This window comes from Dasypus novemcinctus, chromosome 23, assembly GCF_030445035.2.
Source record: "Dasypus novemcinctus isolate mDasNov1 chromosome 23, mDasNov1.1.hap2, whole genome shotgun sequence".
In the NCBI taxonomy this organism is placed as follows: domain Eukaryota; kingdom Metazoa; phylum Chordata; class Mammalia; order Cingulata; family Dasypodidae; genus Dasypus; species Dasypus novemcinctus.
Genome location: NC_080695.1, coordinates 37029628 through 37048007, shown reverse-complemented (window position 1 = coordinate 37048007; position 18380 = coordinate 37029628). Strand labels below are relative to the sequence as shown.

Below are 18380 nucleotides of genomic sequence, written 5' to 3'. Positions count from 1 at the left end.
GTTAAATATAGAGTGCTCTTATTATTAATAGTAAAAGAATAATAAAGGCTACCATTCAAATGATTTTTAAAAAATAGGCTTTGGAATCTGGTTTCAAGTAACAATTCTACCACTTGCCCACTGTGACATCTTGATCTCTCTGACCCTTGGTTGCCTCATCATCAAATGTTATATTAATAACCTTACCCTCTATGCAGCAGACAAGATGAAATGAGATAGGAATGTAAGGTTTTAGCTCTGTGCCAGGCCCATTGGATACATTGGATAAGCTTCAGCTATTATTATGATGTGCCTAGAATTTTGCAAATATGATCTCACTTCATATATGACCTAATTTAATTCTTAAATAACTGCTCTGAAATACAAACCCAGCTCTGTTTGATTCTGAACTGTGTCCATTTTCCATGGCACCACACTGCCCCTTACCACCATGCCATCTCCCCAGACAGGGACAGGGAGGCTAGTGCATAATTTTATGCTATGTTGTGGTAAAAAGTTCTGAAGTTATTTGTCATTTATAGAAATTGGCAAATCCATTAACTGCCCCAAAGATTGGTTAATTGGCTATTTAATAAACACTTACTAATTATCAAACACCCATAACCAGGTAACTCGAACTGATGCAAAAGAAAGAAAAGGAAGCAATATGCTGACAGTCGGTCCCCCTAAAATATATCCATAACAATAATCCTGTGACACTGGAAGGGGTGAGCCACATGACAAAAGATGGTGAGCTGTGGTCCTGAGAGAGAGGAGAGAGAAAGGGGAGGGTCCAGTTGTTAGATATGAGCATTTTGGGAATAGTGGGCTATTCCTGAATGCCTGGAGTCTGCACTGAAGATTCAACAGATCTTGATTGGAAATCTGGCTTTACCTGTATAACCTCAAGCAAAATTCTTATGCCCAGTTTTCCTCATCTGTAGAATGGGCAGATAAATTAGTGCATTTAAATTCCTTCTCCTTTCTCCTTTTTCCTTTACTGATTGGAGAAAGTAAAAGACAATACGGTCCTCAAAACGATGGATTATGCTTCATTGCTCTTCATACTTCTACATAGATCCCAACACTATCCTATAGAAGCAGAAAATTCCATGTTTTTTTGTTTTTCTTTTTTGTTCGTGGCCATGTGTGTGTTTGACCTCTACTAGTCTTAGATCTTCACCGTGGAGAGAAACGATCCAAGCCAGGCCCTAGGGGCTCTGTCTCCTCTGGACTCAGGACCATATTTGTTTCTACAGGGGCTTTCCGAGGAGTGTGCAAGAAAATTGATCATTTCCCTGAAGATGCGGACTATGAACAGGATACTGCTGAGTATCTGCTGCGTAAGTTCCCTAATTCTCGGGTCTCCCTGGGGGGAAGGGAAGCAGAGCCAGCCACCTCCCAGCTGCTCTGAGTGCTCCTCAATCCCCATTGCTACGAGTGGGTAAGTAGAAAGGGGCTCGGGTGACCTTTGCTACCAGGCAGAGACATTCAAGCAGTTCTAATATCTATGTTTCTTTAGTGTCAATGGACTAGAAATGGGAGAGGGGGAAAAAAGGAGATGAGTCAAAACCAAAAGGTTATTTTCAATCTCTTTAGGAGAAAATCTGAGGAATGTTCTTCAACTTGAATACAAGTTCTCACCTTCCCCCAGGGTTGATTTGAAATGCTGATGGGCAAAGTGGTAATGGACAAGGTGTGAATGGGCAAGGCCCTAAGTGGCAAGGTCTGGGAGAATAAGTACCATCCAGAGGTCACCTCTAGTTTGACTTTCCTTCAACTTCCATCCTGTTGGGGCATGGCCAGTATCTCCATAGGTCTTTCCTGACATCAATAACCTGGATTTGACAAGGGACTGACAGTGTCACAGTTGCATGTGTCGGCTTCAAGAAAGAACTCTGGTATCTGGTTGATCAGGGCTTTTACCCTGAGCTGACTCCCTACTAGCTGAGCTGAATCTTGGGCAAGTTGCTTTACCTCTCTCTTAATTTTCTTCCTCTGGGTCCCAAATAGAGATTATAATATTAGCTATTTGACAGGGTCATGAAAAATAAATAAGTTAATGCACACTGCACTTGGCCTCAGGCCCAACACATAATAATGAAGCAATTCGTGTCAGCCCTTATTTGTTACATGTGAATAGCAAAGACCAAACGCAGGCATGGGCCTTATCTCTATCCTGGCACAGAGAGAACTTGGTTTAGGATTTCAACGTTATTTCTTCAACAAGAATGTGTGCCAAGTTCACTGAAAAGGAAATTTTAAGGCACTGACTAATTGAATACTAGGAAACTTAAGGTTCTAAAAACTACTATTATAAACAAAAACCCATAGAAATTGTCCTATTCAGGTTATATTAGTAACTCATAGCTCAAGAAAAGTGCTTTTAAAATTAAAATCATTTTGAGGTCCACCCTTAGGCGGCAATGCCTGCTGGTCTGTAGATGGGCTGGTGGGTCTATATATTAATCTTTTATCAGAAACATACCTTTTTTCTTTTCATTCCTTATCCATCCACTAAAATGTATCCAAATTCCTCACACCAGCAGTTCAAAAACATTTGGCATGGGAAATAAAGGGCATGTTTATAAATCTAGCTTGAGAAAATTTGGGTATGACAGATTTTACGAGCCTCCTCAAAGATAATAAATTTGAAGTCATCACCAGTCAGCTGCCACCAAAGTTCCCATAGTTTCTCTTGATTTTTCTTCCCTACTTTAATGAAACATTTCCATATTTGCCTTATTAAAGACTAAACAAAATTGACTTCTATTTCTCAACTTGCAAAACCAACAATAAGCTCTTTGAATAGGTCATTGCTTTTCTAGAACAATAGTTTCCTTCCCCCCGGAGGCGGGGATGCCTCCGGTCCTTCATCCCATCTCACCCCCATCTCATGTTCTACCTATGCTTCACCAATAACCACAGAACCAGATTCAAGTTAAGCAGGCAATTTACCGACCACAGGGATTTCCTGCTGGGCATTTTGGAATTCCTGGCCCAGCCACATAGGGCCAGGGGCACATTCCTGCAGGGGTCTCCTGCCTACCCATACCAGTGTGTGCTGCTAGTTCCTGTTGTCATCACAGCCTAAGTGGGGCTGGGATTCGGCACACTGATTTTTCTGCTGTTTCCTTTTTCTCAAGTGCTGTTTGGGGTGGGCTACAGCTTAAAAAATGTAGCAGGGAGAGAATGTGGCTTGGTGGTTGGATGCCGGCCTCCCGCCTACAAGGTCCAGGGTTCAACCCCCAGTACTGGTATCTCAATAAATAAATAAATACATAAATAAAATAAACCTGTAGCAGAAGGCTTACTAGACCACAGGTTCTGCTGACTAGAAATGCCCAGTAAAATAGCTTTGGACTCCACAAAGTCCTTCTCAGAAACCAGTGGTGGAATAATACTTGAACAAGCTTTTTTTGTCCCCAGTCCTTGAAATCCCAATTTAGCCCTGAATAGTACTCTGGGCTGAAATGTATACAGGGTGGATTCCATCTACCTTAGGAGAGGACAACAGCAGAAAATGGCCTGCCTGTGGCAGATAACTGTTGCCAGAGCCTACACAATCAGATAGCATCTTTTTTTTAGGAGGTACCAAGGGTTGAACCCAGGACCTCGTACAGGGGAAGCAGGTGCTCAACCACTTGAGCTACATCCGTTCCCTGCTAGCATCTCTTCGTGGAGTAAAGAATGGGGTCTGACCACCACCAATTGATTGCCGAGAGGTTACCGTACCACCTGAGAAACAACCACATTTACACATATCATATCCACATGTTTCAAATTTACACTTTTACAACAAACCCAACTCAGTTGCCTCAAACGTTCAAATCATTTCCTTCTGGCACATTTCAAAGGTTAAGTCATCCTTTGAAATAAATGGAAAAAGAGAGATATTCTCTTTTAATCAATTAAACTCACTACATTGACGCTTCAAACAATTCCCGTCAATTACACAATGCAAATTATCCCTTTAAAGGTTGGTTTACAAGTTCCAAATGGTGCTTGGAACCACTGGAGGCAGACCCACCCCTAGAATGTATAGGACCCAGGCCAAGGGTCAAGTGGAAACCCACAGGTCAGAGGTGAAAATATTTAGAAATTATAAATTCCCAATGCCCATAGCCAGGTCCATGACCCACCAAGGACCCACGGCCTACTTCCTGGGGATCACCAAGTGACCTGGGAGCTAAAGGAACCACAGAGCCAGCCCTGCTTCCTGAAAGCCTGCATGGTAGCAGAGACCTACAGGGCGGGGAGGCCAGAAGCCATCCTGGCCGGGTACTCCTGGGACTGGCAGGCCTCAGCCAAGACTGGTCCAGTCACTCCCCTAGGATGGCCGCTAAGTGGCCTAAGTCTCACTCCTCCCATCTGGGCATTTGGCAGTTTGAGGCGCACACTACCACAGCCCAGGGTGGAAGGAAAGCATTATCTGGGCCTCTGGTCTGCCCAGACCCCCACCTGGGACAGTCATCTTTAAAGGAAAGCAACAACTTTTGCTCTGGTTTCTCAGGGAAGTGAGTTTTCCACCTCATTGTCCCAGCCCACTGCACCTACACTTGTGGACTCTCAGCTCCTCTCCACACACTCATACACCTTTCTCCTCTATCATCCCCCTCATTTAATTCCTGTTGGCTACATCAGTTCCCAAACTGTCAGGAAATGTTTTCTTAAGACTGGGGAAAAAAAAGGCATGAGTTTGTGGAAAGAACATTGCAGTTGGAGTCTGAGTACTGCTGTCAAATAGAAACATCTAGAGCTGATTCTGCAGCAAACCACACAATGAATGTGGGGCCAAGCCTTGAACATCAAGTAATTTGAATCCAGTTTTGATCTCAACCTGGCCAAAAGTGAACCTGGTGATCCTTTGGCTCCAGCACATAACCTCCCACAGACCCTATTTCAGGTATGAGCACTACCAGGTAATTCAGTTGCTCAAGCACCAGGTATTGGAGTCATTCTTAGGTCCTTTCATGCTTGGCAACCCTCAGCTAACCCATTAGCAAATGCTGCCTTCAAAACATATCCTGAATCCAACCACTTCTCACCTACCCAAGCCCAAGCCACTTCTCACCTTGTTTATTGCAATCCTATCACACAGGCCCCATGCTTGGTTTGATGGTCTGCTATTGCCACCTTGAAATTCTTCATAATTTTGAAACAAGGGGTCTCATGTTTTCCTTTTGCACAATGCTACTGCCTGTTATTTTTATAGTGTCGACTCCCTGAGGACAGGGCCCCTGGCTCTTTTGTATACCTTCTGAATACAGAATTTCCCTTCAGCTGATCTATTCTGGCCTGGACATAGCAGATTTAAAAACAGTCAGATATTCTTATACTGGTTGGTAAATACCAGGTCTCCTACCATGAGGCCCCACTCCCAGGAACTTCAGGTCTCTCCAAGATTCAACAACTGAAGAGTTAAGGCGAGGGTCCTCCAGGAGCCTGCTCCAGGCCTCTGGCCAGTGTGCATTCTGCAATACTGTGCCTGTGCCCTTCTGGTTGTTAAACATTTCAGGTAGTTCCTCTGGTTGCATCCCCAGCACCCAGCACAATGCCTGGCATCTAAATATTTATCCAATGAGTAAGTAAAGAAATCCATTTGTTCGTTCAGAGACTAAATAGGTATTAAGCTCATATTATTTGCCCAACTCTATACTCTGCAAATCTAGATGTGTGTTGGGGAAGACTCTGCATTTCAGTGAATAGATGAGTCTGATGGGAATCCCTGGATGCAGGGCCAGCTATACAATTTGCAAGGCCCAGTGCAAAATGAAAATCCCAGGACCCTTGTCCAAAAATCATGAGGGGAGGGGAAGAAGTAAAGAAGATTTTTCCTTTCTTCCACCATCTCTCCCCTGACCTCATGGTGTTTTTTATTTGCCATTTAATGTCACACTCCCTCAGGTACTGGGGTACTCCTGGGGCAAGCACAGAGCCCACACACCCCTGGGGCAGGCACCTGACCATGATTCACCCTGTGTCCATGCCCAGGCCCCTGCCAGAAGCAGAGAGAGGTGGCAGCAGTCACTGTGGGGAGGCAGGGAAGCAGGCGACTGAGGGCCTGTCCCGGGCAGGTGGGGAGATGGAGTGGTGGCATTGTGCTTGGGATCCCAGATGTGCCGAGGCTCCAAGCCCCCTGTGCATGCTCCATCGTCCCACTGGGCTTCACTTACCAAATACAAAATCAAAGATAAATAATTAAAACTCTCAAGAAGGCAACTGCAGAGCATTGAACCCTAAGTGAGGGGAAGAGGCTTCTCACAGGGTCTGAGAAACTGTGTCACCAGACTCATACATGTCAGTGGCCAGAGTGGGCTCCGTTCTCCCACTGGTGTGCTGTTTATCTTCAGGTGGGTGAGACCTGGGGGCTGGCTGGGGTACAGGCCAAATCCTCTCCTTGTCTCCGCAGGAGCTGTGAGGGCTTCCAGTGTCTTCCCTATCCTCAGCGTCACCCTGCTCTTCTTTGGCGGGCTCTGTGTGGCAGCCAGCGAGTTCCACCGCAGCAGACACAATGTCATCCTCAGTGCGGGAATCTTTTTTGTCTCTGCAGGTGAGCATGTGGCTCCAGCCCTGACATCTCAGATGCAAGCACCAAACCAAAGCCAAGGCCATGTGGACAAAACAATGCTATCTGGGGAATCCTCCAGGGAAAGAGCAAAAACATGTTCAACTTGAATTAAAGAATAAGGGTCCAGAGGTTTCATTAGAACCAACGACGCTGACGCTCTAGATGAGGATGGCATGAAGGAAAGGGGGGGAGGGGTGGCAGGGTTAGCTGAGAGAAAGAAAAAGACTGAAAGACTGATTAACAAAAGGGTGTGAAAGTATGTGCTTGCACATATGGAGGGGCACATATGGTGTGTGTTTGTGTGTGTGTATGTGCATGAAGCTAGAGACTGATGCAGTGCGTTTGTAAGGGGCTCAACTTTCTGAACTCTTGGGCTTGTTAATAACTACCTCTTACTCTTTGAAATATGTGTTTGCTAGTTCACCATTGTTTATAGCTTTTCAAGTGCTCAAATCCTCACATCTTTTAAAGCATCTTTGGGAACAAGGAAAGGCCATTAGCCCCAGTTGCTCTCAGGGGAGACTTTATCATCATCTTTTTGACCAGAAAAAGGCACAGGGTGGCAAGGGGAGTGAGTGGCAATCATTGCAATCATTGGGGAGAGGTTCTTGCTCTCTGCCTTCCCTCTCCTCCCTTTTTCTCCCTTCTCCCCCTGCCTTCCTTGTCTTCTTTTTCCTCTAGGTTTCCACCCCTCCTTTCATTTTTTACCACATTTCCCCACTCCATCAATGCGGTCTGGATGAGAACTTTAGAGAAGACTGGGGTGGGGCAGGGCTCTTGATTCTTGTTGATGACATTCAAATTTTACAATAATGGTAGAATATTTATTGGGATGGGAACATCACAGCAAGTATAAAATGGTGGGTTAGAGTGTGGGGCTCACCCAGGCCTCCAGGTCTACACCTGTGTGGTCTTGGGGACACTATTAACTCCCCAAATCTTGGTTTCCTCAAATGTGAAATAGGATATAATAATATTTCCTACTTCATAGGTAGTTGTGAGAAAATTGAATGTCAGGCACATAACAAGTGCATTCTTGGGAGTGGATGTGGCTCAAGCGGTTGAGTGCCTGCCTTCCACATGGTAGGTCTGGGGTTTGGTTCCTGGTGCCTCCTGAAAAAAAAAAAAACAAACAAACAACAGGCAAAACAAATGAAAACACCAACTCAGGGAAGCCGATGTAGCTCAGTGACTGAGCACTAGCTTCCCACATATGAGGTCCTGGGTTCCATCCCTGGCTCCTGGCACCTAAAAACTACAGTTTAGAAGTCTGAGGCCCAGTGTCCTGGCCCCCTCTAAGACCTTGCTCAGGTTTCTAGGTTCCTTCTCAACTCTGTTTCTACTTCTGTAAAGTGAGGAAGTTCATCTGCATCTAGCCCTGAGTCTCTGAGAACCATCTCTAGCAAAAGACCATCTCGCCGCAGGGAGTGTTGTTAGCCCAAAGGCAGCTGGGACCTCTGACTGTGCTCAGTACCGGCAGAGGGTAACAACTGGCAAACCCAGGCATTTTTTGGCTTTGAGGCATGTTCTGGTCGCTGGTGGCCCCAAACAGATCTCCTGGGCTCTGCCTGACCCAGAGGATGATGCATTGTGCTGACATGAGGGTTTCCCACAAACAGGAGATCATTATTTTGTCCCCCAAGGGGATTGTTAGGGAAGAATGTGTCACCAACAACTTTCTTCTCACAAGAAAAAATGTGGGCTGATTAGACACACACACACGGAGGTAAAGAAGAAAGCCCTGAGGGAGGTTGGGGTCTAATCTGGGACACTTCACTAATCAAAATGAGACCCTGGAAGCCTCAGTTTTTCCACGTATAAACGAAAAGATTGAAAGATTAAGTACTCTCTAAGGATCTATTTTTGCTTAGCTACACTGAGGTGCTTTGATTTCAGGCAAGCAAGAAACAACCCTTTACTGAGCACCTACTACGTCCCAGGCACTGTGCCTAAAGCTTAAGAGCAGGGGTTCTGAAGCCAGGTTGCCTGGTACAAATCTTACTATTTCCCAACTGCGTAACTTCAGACAAGTCACTTACCCTTTCTGTGCCTCAGTTTCCTCATCTGAGAAGTGGAAATAATAATGAACCACCTCTAGAGGCTGTTATGAGGATAAACTGAGTTGCTTAGAATGGTGTTTCACGTTTAGTAAGTACTCAATAGATAGTAGCTGTTATTATATACACTACCATTTAATTCTCATGCCAATCCAATTCATTCAGTAATTCAACAATTGTACACTGTGCTTTTGCTATGGGTCAAGCTCTGGACTAGGAGCTGGAGTGACAGCAATGAATGAGATGAATGTAGCTCCTGTCCTCAGAGAGCTTATGGTCTGGTGGCTGGGAGAAAGTGATTACCCACTCACCTCTTGTTCTTCCTACCTTGTTACTGAAATCTAAATTCACCTGTGGCTAAGAGACAGTCCTAGGTTCAAATCCCACCTCTACCATTTTTTAGCTGTATAGACAGGAGAAATGATTTCTCTTCTCTTTGTCTCAGTTTTCTTATCTGTAAAATGGAGGTGAGGTTTTAAAATGGCAAGCTTGCTGCAGTGAGTAATTGAGATAATGCACATAAAGAATTCGCATAGTGCCTGGCTGTGCACTGTGACTTGGCTTCCTTCCTCCCTTAAACTGGTCTGACATTTGAGCCTGTCCCTGAACTTCTTTCTTTTTCCCACTGGCAAAATCTCCTTTTGGGACTTCTCAGACATTGCCACCAAAAATTTCCCACTGACAGAGGAGAGAGACAATATGTTCTTGGGGGAGTCAGGAAGGCATCACTAGAAGCAGACTTCAGCTTGCTGAAATGTCTTTGAAGTCAGTCTCCCATTTAAACTTAAAAATTCATGTGAATTCACTTTCTCCTTCTTATTATATCCATGTTCATTTTAATACAAAAGAATGTGTCTTCCCTACTAATCTTCAAGCCAAATTGACACTATAGGAAAAGAAGCCGTTTTTCATGCTGTGGTTTCCTACAGCCTGAAACAGGACTGGCTGTGTCAACCCCCATATTAAGAAACAGCTCAGCAATTAGGATTTGCTATCTACCTGCTTGAATGCTTATGCTGGGTAATACCAATAAGGACAGGGCAGACCCTGGGCCTGTCCTTGAGGGCAAGTCCAACATGAGCATGAGCAGAGGTCACTTGCAAAATTTTTATAATCTTTAATGCATTTGTACCAGCCAATCCAAATGGTAGCACTGGAGCAGTCCTAAAGTCATGGCTATGCCAAGCTTTAACCATTTAGGAGTAAAGATCCTGAGAGTCCTTAGGAAGAGTCTGGGACATCCAAGGAATGGAGAGGGGGCTACTAAAAAGGCTCTTAGAAATAGATATTTACCAATAGGTCTTGGGATATCCTCTATTCAGTGCCACACTGCAGGTAGCTTATATTTGGAAGCAAGGAGATACTGGCTAGCACACTAACCTCCATGAGTCATTGTTAGCACCAAGCCCTGGTAGAGGCCCTTGAAGGAAAGGGACCAAAAGGGACATTTCTCCATTGGAGCAATAATGTGAGAAAAGTGGCCAGAGTTGAACATAACCTCTGTGCTGTCAGGTTATGTTGTATCTTCTCACCACTCCAAAGGGAACTGATTCTACTCCAAAGGGCTGAACAGTCATTTCCAATGATTTTTCAGTTGGCACTTGGGGAAGCTAAGTTTGAAGTCTTTACCCACTGGGGATGATAGTTTATGGCCCCAATTCCTAATCTACAGCATTATCTGTACAGATAAAAAGGCTCAACCTTCCCCTTAGGTTCATTAGTTCGTCAACTGCGGCTCCAGAACCATATACATCCACTGGACAGCTTCATTTTGACTCTACCAAACACTTCCAATTCAAAATACCCAAATCTCTCCTTTTCTCTAAACTTGGTCATTCTACTGCCAAATAAGAGTCATTCCACTGCTAAAATGAGTATTTTAGCTCTAGAGGCCACCAATCTCCCAACCATCCACCCTAGTAAATCATTCTCAAATCCCTTTCTCACACTTCACAGCCAATAGCCTCTCATTTCCTATCAATTTTCAGCACCCAGTTTCAATGTCACCTTATCTTCAAAGTGAGGTGGCTTACTCTTTTTCTTGCCCTTTGCTCCCAAACAATTTATGTATATCTCTGGTAGAGCCCCTACTGCATTTTTCTGTAATTGCATTTACATGTCAGTTTCTCCTACTAATGGTGAGTAATTCAAGAGCAGGGACTTATATCTTGTTCATTTTATTATCCTCATGACTTAGTGTTGATAGAATAAATTGCTTCTAAAGGGAAAAATAAATGCATTCTGAGTTCTGTAGCAAATCCTATTCTGTAGGAAAAGAATGTATTCTTCCGCTTAGTACGCACTACCTGGGAGTGAGCAGCAAAATTCTTCATTTCCTAAGAGAGAGACCACGTAAGAACATTGCGGTTGGATTTCCCATCAGTACTCCATTTTCCTCTCTCCCTTTTACCTCCACATTTTCTATAGATATCTTAAGACTAAAAGTAACAATGACCTCTGAGGCTTATGAAAGATATGATTTTTCTCTTCCCTTCTTTTAGGGTTAAGCAACATTATCGGCATCATAGTTTATATATCAGCAAATGCTGGAGACCCTGGACAACGTGACTCCAAAAAAAGCTACTCTTATGGCTGGTCCTTCTATTTTGGAGCCTTCTCGTTCATCATTGCAGAAATTGTGGGCGTGGTAGCTGTGCACATCTATATTGAAAAACATCAGCAGTTACGAGCCAAATCCCACTCGGAGCTCTTGAAGAAGTCTACTTTTGCCCGCCTTCCACCGTATAGGTATAGATTCCGGAGGCGGTCAAGTTCTCGCTCCACAGAACCCAGATCCCGAGACCTGTCCCCCATCAGCAAAGGCTTCCACACCATCCCCTCCACTGACATCTCAATGTTCACCCTCTCCCGGGACCCCTCAAAGATCACCATGGGGACCCTCCTCAACTCTGACCGGGACCACGCTTTTCTACAGTTCCACAATTCCACTCCCAAAGAGTTCAAAGATTCACTGCATAATAATCCGGCCAACAGGCGTACCACGCCCGTCTGAACTGACCTCTGACCTATGCCCCACGGCCAGCACAGCCCTTGGGGAAGTGTACAGAGATGCCTCTGAGGTTGCATGGCATGGTCCTAGTGATGGTATTACTTTTAAAAAAGAATGAAACCAAATGGACTCGGCCCTCTCCCACACTTTACCCCTTACCCTCCAAGTCCCAGCCCCTCCATTCCTAACTTTTCAAGCCAGTCCCATGATGTCATTCCTCTCTGTGTATCTGTGCCAGATGTTTTCCTTTCTTCCTTCTTTACTGGAAGGACCTCCACATTCTTCTCTCCTTGGAAGAGGACTTTACTAAAAGTCATGAGTGGTGGCTGGGGGGATTTCCAAATCCCCATCAGGGAGTGCATAGGTGTCCCCATTGCCCACTCACACAAATCCTCAGGAAACCAACCATCCAGCTGGCCCTGAGGGAGGCATCCACCTTTCCATGTTAGAAAAACATGACCAGAAATCAAAGATGTCAGAGCCCCAAAGCAGCTAATGTAATAAGCACTCATGTTATTAAAGGTTTTGCCTTGTTGTAACCAACTGAGTGGGGGGTGTTTTGTTTCTTCCTGGTGTTTCCTACATGAACTTGCCCCCCTGCCTTCAAGCTGGTTTGTGTCTTTCTTAGAAGCTGAACTTCGCTCAGCTACACTCTAGGTACTCGGAGGGATCCCTCTTTACCCCTTGAGACGAGCAAAGTCTTCCCCACAAATGTCAGAGCCCCTGGAGGGTAGCCGGTGGTGAGCATGCGAGCACTGGTGTCCAAAGTCTTCTGGCTCTGGCACTCAGTAGCCCTAGGACCTTAGGCAAGTCACCTAACCATTAAGCCTTGGTCTCTTAGCTATAAAATGGAACATGATGGGAGCAAATGTGGCTCAAGTGGTTGAGTGCTTGCTGCCTACATGGGAGGTCCCGGGTTCAGTTTCTGGTGCCTCCTAAAAACAAAAACAAACAACAAGCCAGAGAGCCAACTTGGGGGAGCCAATGTGGCTCAGTGGTTGAGTGCCAGCTTCCCACATACGAGGCCCCAAGTTTAATGTCTGGGCCCCAATACCTTTAAAAAAAAAAGTGAAAGTGATACTAGTACTCACCTCCATAGTGTGATAAGGTTTAAATAAAATATCACATACATCCTTGGACACATAAGAATTGGAGGCGAAGAGATGTGGACTTGGAGAAATCTAGAGCCAGCTCGTTTTCTGCAGGCTCAAGATCACCTTTTCCCCCACACACATTTAAAAAATATATATCACATAAAAAATGACTAGCATATTACAAATGATCTATATATATATTTTAAAGTTTTGGATGGCTTCTTTGACAGAGTAAACATTATTGCAGGAAGATAAAAGCCAAATGGGAACAAGCGTATGTTGGTGGGAATCTACTTTGCACACAATCTGAAGGCTTGGGTGAGAGGAGTGAAAGGATATTTGAATAGTTGACATTAGAGAAGTTGAGAAATAGATGTCATGTCGCAAGCATTTTCTTTCACGAGTGTTTTTGGCACAGACCCAGCACTTCACACTTCCAAAGAGCTTTCCCACTTAGGGCTCCAACCACCTGAGAGTGACCAGGGTTATGGTCTTAAGAGTTAACACTTATTAATGCTGCTCTGAGGCAGAATGTGTTATAATGCCTCACACCCATTAATTCATTTAATCTTTCTAGTAAGCCCATGAAGAAGATACTACTAATACCACCCTCCATTTTTGTCAATAAGGATACATAGGCAAGAGAGGTTTCCTGACTTGCTAGATGGCATTCTCCTTAAGGGGATTCATTTATTACCACTGCCCACACTTACACTGTGAATTTTATAGCAACGGGCAGATGAGCAACAATTCATTTCATTTTGTTTTAACACTTAGGAGTCATTACATGCAAATTACACTCACATGCATCAAATTATCTCATTTAATCCTGAAAACAACCATGTGAAGTAGGGCTTCCCATTTTGGCAGATGAGGAAATAGAGATTCAAAGAGAGTGTTTTAGATAGTTAATGAGCTATCACTCATATCCAAGAGCCGGCATTCATATCCAAACCTTCTGCTTCCTAAGGTGAGTGGCTTTCTCACTTTGCCAGCATTTTCTAAACCTCAGTTATTTGAATGAAATGTTTCATATCTGTGTACCAAATCAATGATTATTTACCTAATGTTTTTCTTTAAATTGATTCACTTTCTACTTCAGTAAATGTATTTTAGTAGGAAACTTTTATATGCCTACTGTAAAAAGAAAACTGGAATGATCTGCCTTAAGCAAATGGTAAGTGGAAAAATAAATACAAAACAATCACACTGCATTCTGTGTTGCCTGTCCCAAACTGGAGGCCACCAGCTTTTTGTTAAAAAAAAAAAAAAAAAAGATGTTACCGAAGTGTTTGAGAAGTGTTAAAGATATTCTAGCACCAAAGAAGCTATTTTCTTTTACTTAATCAGAAGGATCAAAGGGAATAACTTTCTCACTATGCAATTTGATGATCTATAATACTGCAGCTGTGTACCATATCAAATCATCTTATCCCACACTTTGGGAAAAGCTGCTTTAGTCACCTTTGGAGAGGGGAGGATCTGAGCGCTGGAGCAAATAGGTGATGGATACTGTGAAGCGGCAGAAGCAGCGGCCTGCCACCTTGGGAACTGGGAGGTTGTCAAAAACATGGTGTGTGGGAAACTCATCTGGGCTGGAAAAAGAAAGGTACCAGGTGCTTAACCAGCATGGAGGACAAGTATAGAGCCATTCTGTGAAGGCCAGAGATCAGGAGGAATGAAATGGGCACCTGCGTCTTGGAATGGCTGCTACATCTGCTACCTGTAAGCCCATCCCTGTATGGGTCTTCAGAGTGTCTCTGCTTGAAAACTGCTTAGCTGGACACAGCTGGCTTGAAAAAATATTAATATAGGGAAGTGGATGTGGCTCAAGTGATTGAGCTCCCAACTACCACATGGGAGGTCCCAGGTTCAGTTCCTGGTGCCTCCTGAAGAAGGCATGCAAGACAGCAAACTGACATGACGGGCTGGCACAGCAAGTTGATGCAACAAGATGACATAAAAAGATGATGCAGCAAGAAACACAAGGAGGAAAACATAATGAAAGTCCTAATAAAGCAGGGAGCAGAGATAGCTCAAGTGATTAGGCACCTCCCTCCCATAGGGGAGGTTCCGGGTTTGGTTCCCAGTGCCTTCTAAAAAAAAAAAGAAGCACACAACAAACAGACACAGCAAATGCAAACAATGAGCAGGTGGGGAGAAATAAATAAAAAAAATAAATCTTTAACAAAAGATATTGATATAACCACTTGCAGGTCACAGCTAGGACCATAGTCAATCCCTGTCACCTAAAATGAAGAGTGTTTGTATTTTCTAGGCCCCTACCTGTGTGTGCCAAGCACTGTGCCATGAACTTCACTTACTCTTTTTCATTTAATCTTAATCTTTATGGTAGATACTATTGTTAAACCCACTGCAGAGATGTTGAGATTTGCAAATAGATAGCAAACAGATTCTGAAACTCCTATCTGCCTGACTCCAAAGCCTATGCAATAACTACTCACAAAGCTTTCTGGTCATGATTCCCCAGTGTCTAGCTCCATCCCTGTATTTCCCATCTCCTTCTTCCCCAAATGCAGCCTTCTTTCCCAGCATGCTCATTTCTGGACCGGGAACATCAATCTCCAAGACTAGAATCCTTTGTTTTCTCCTTCATCCTTCTCCACTGTGCAACCCCCAGATAGCTGGTTTTTCCCAAGTCATGCCTCTACCTTTATACGTTTGGGAGAAGAGTGGCAATTTGGCATAACATTCAAGTGCATAGACTCTGCAACTGTTGTCTACCTGGGTTAAACCCCAGCTCCACATTTACCAGCCATGAGATTTAGGCAAGACAGTCACCCTGGGCCTCAGCTTCCCCATCTGTAAATTGGGCACAAAATAGTTCTTTGTAAGGCACTTGGAATATGTCAGTTTTTCAGAGTTGCTATCACAGATGAATTCCTGGCTTAAACAGCAATTTATTGACTGATGGTTTTGTAGGTTAGAAGTCCAAGACCAAGGTATTGACAGCCCAAGCTTTCTCTTGGAGTCTGTAGCATTCTAGTGCTGGCTTGGTGCAGTCCTTGGGGTTCCTTGACTTGCATGACTACCTCTGCCACATGGTGACCTGTTTCCTTGGTCTGCTCTTGAAGCTTTCTCTCACTGACTGTTTGAATTTCCTCTGCCTTATAAGGATTCCTCGCATATGGATTAAGGCCTATCCTGATTCAAGCTGACCTCATCTAAATAGGATCTTTGAGGATCCTGTTCACAAATGAGTCCACCACGTAATTGATAATAGCATCTTCAAAGGTCCTATTTACAAATGAGCCCATACTTACAGAAATGCAGAACAAGTCTTTATGAGGACATGATTCAATCCCCGTTAGAAGAATGCCTGAAACATAGCTACCACCATGTAAGTGTTAGCTCTAAGTATTTGCTACATTTTTCAGATTCACATTTTTCCAACTGAGCCCTTTCCCACCTTTCCAGATCTTATCAACACACATCATTAACCAAGCCAGTGTCCACACTTTACCCTGGCTAAACTCTCTCACAATTTTGTCTTTGTTGATAAAGGCCATCCCTGCCTGTAATGCTTCTCCTTGTCCTCTCCAAACTCTGTCCATCCTCCAGAGCCAATACAAACCTCATGCCTTCCACGAAGTCTTTATTGACTCCTGAGACCACATAATCTCTCACTTTTTGTCATTCATTCATTTATTCATTCTTCCAGCACTCACTCACTATATTAGTCAGCCAAAGGGGTACTAGTGCAAAGTGCCAAAAATCTGTTGGCTTTTATAAAGGGTATTTATTTGGGCTAAAAGCTTACCATTATGAGACCCTAAAGAGTTCAACTTAAGGCTGCTTTCTCACCAAAGTCAACTGCCACGTGTTGAAGCAAGATGGTGGGCAATCTCTGTTTGGTCTCTCCTTCCTTAGTCTTAAGGCTCCATGGGCCCAGCTTCTTCTGATCTCAGCTATAGGCTGGCATAAGGTTCCTCTCTCTTCCTAGGTTTTGCTGTTTGAGCCTTCACCTTTCTGCCACATGATCAAATTCTCCCCTCTTCTGTGTCTATGGAAATTTCTTCCTGTGTCTTCTTGAGTGAGTGTCCATTTATATCAGCCCACCAAGGGGGTAGAGACTAACCTTGAGTTATGGCCTACTGATGTGGTTGAATCAAAGCCCCAACCTTAAAATCTTTGAATTTAGTACAGTCAAAGTATATCATACCCAGAGAAACAGACAAGTTTACAAACATAATCCTTTCCTTTTTGGGTTCATAGATAATCTCAAACTACCACACTCCACACTCTGTAGTATTCCAAAAAACCTTAAGTCAGTAACAATGCTAAGTACAAAATCATATTGCAATCAGTTTATAGAAATATAGTTTGTTTTGGGATGAAGTCCCTTCTGACTGTAGACCTGTGAAACTTACATAATAGTGAAACTTACATAACAGATATAGGATAAACATTTGTTTTACCATTAGAATTTGGGAGGGAAACATGAGCCACTGGTCCTTAACAGTTCTGAAAATGTGCAGGGCATACTCCATTTGATTTCAAAGTTTGAGAGTTATTCTTAAGATGATGGTTTCTTCTTCTCCTTGGGACCTCATGGGGGCCTACTCTTTCCACAGGATTGCCCACTAGCCATTTTCTTGGTTGCAACCTCATCAGGCATCTGGGTGGTGGCTGAGCTCCAGGCATCACCTTCCAAGAACACTGGGGTGATGACCACACTTTATCCAATCTCTGGGATAGAGTCTCAACTCCCTTAGTACAGTAAGGGGAAGGCAACATTCTCCCTAATCTCTGGCATACAGGCCCAATCTCCTCAGAACACTGAGATGGTGACCTGGCCTTCCCTAATCTATGAGGAAGAGGCCCACCCCTCTCAGAGCAATAGGGTGTCAACCTCACTTTCCCCAACCCTTGGGGACTGTGCTTCACCCTTTCTGTAACCTGGGGCAGCAAAATTCTCCCTAAACAGTGGGCTGTTACAGCCACCCTCTTCAAATGCCAGAGCAAACTCACCCTCTCCGTATACATGGGTGGAGTTCCTCTCTCAACTCAAAGAGATGTCTTAATTCCAGACCTCAGCTTCCATAGTTTTCCTCTTAAAGCCATTTTCCCTTCCATCTCTCCCCTCCATGTTCCCTTTAGTCCAGGCTGACAGTGGTTTTGTTCATACAGATCTCACAAAAAAAAAGCTTGTAGGTTTAGCATGCAGGAAGCTGGGGTCCAAGCCATCACACAGTAAAACTTTCCACAAGTCGTTCCTGGATAACTGCATTTCTGATCCTGAGTTACAACTTCCTAGTTACTTCTTCAAATGGGGCACTATCATTTGGAGGTTTGATTTCCAGGCGCTTGGAGTTTCCAGAATCAGTTTCTGATTTCTTTGTGCTCAACAATTCAGTTCTCAGCTTATCTCTTTCATCTAGCATTTGCTATAAGCCGCAAGGTAAAGCCAAGCTGCATTATCTGAGTTTACTTTGGGAAAACTCTTCAACTAAATGTCCAAGCTTGTCATTTTCAAATTTTGCCTTCTATAAAACATCAGGAGTCAATCTTGCTAAGTTCTCTGCAACTTTAAAACAAAGATTGCCTTTCCTTCAGTTTGCATTAATAGTTCATCATTTTCTTCTAAGACCTTACCAAAAGTCTCTTTAGCATCTATATTCCTACCAACAATGTCTTCAAAGCAATCT

At 43.8% G+C, this 18380-nt stretch overlaps 1 protein-coding gene and 1 pseudogene across 1 annotated transcript in view; both read left to right on the top strand.

Annotated features, from left to right (window-relative positions):
- Window positions 1-13918, top strand: part of CACNG3 (calcium voltage-gated channel auxiliary subunit gamma 3) — a 91720-nt gene extending 77802 nt beyond the window's left edge. Inside the window, exons 2-4 of the mRNA XM_004477072.3 lie at window positions 1239-1322; window positions 6392-6532; window positions 11109-13918. Of these exons, the coding sequence (XP_004477129.1) occupies window positions 1239-1322; window positions 6392-6532; window positions 11109-11620 (737 nt within the window). The 3' untranslated portion in view covers window positions 11621-13918. The remainder of the gene's footprint in view (window positions 1-1238; window positions 1323-6391; window positions 6533-11108) is intronic.
- LOC111760158 (small nucleolar RNA SNORA38) lies at window positions 12707-12848 on the top strand (annotated as a pseudogene).
- Window positions 13919-18380: the final 4462 nt, after the last annotated feature.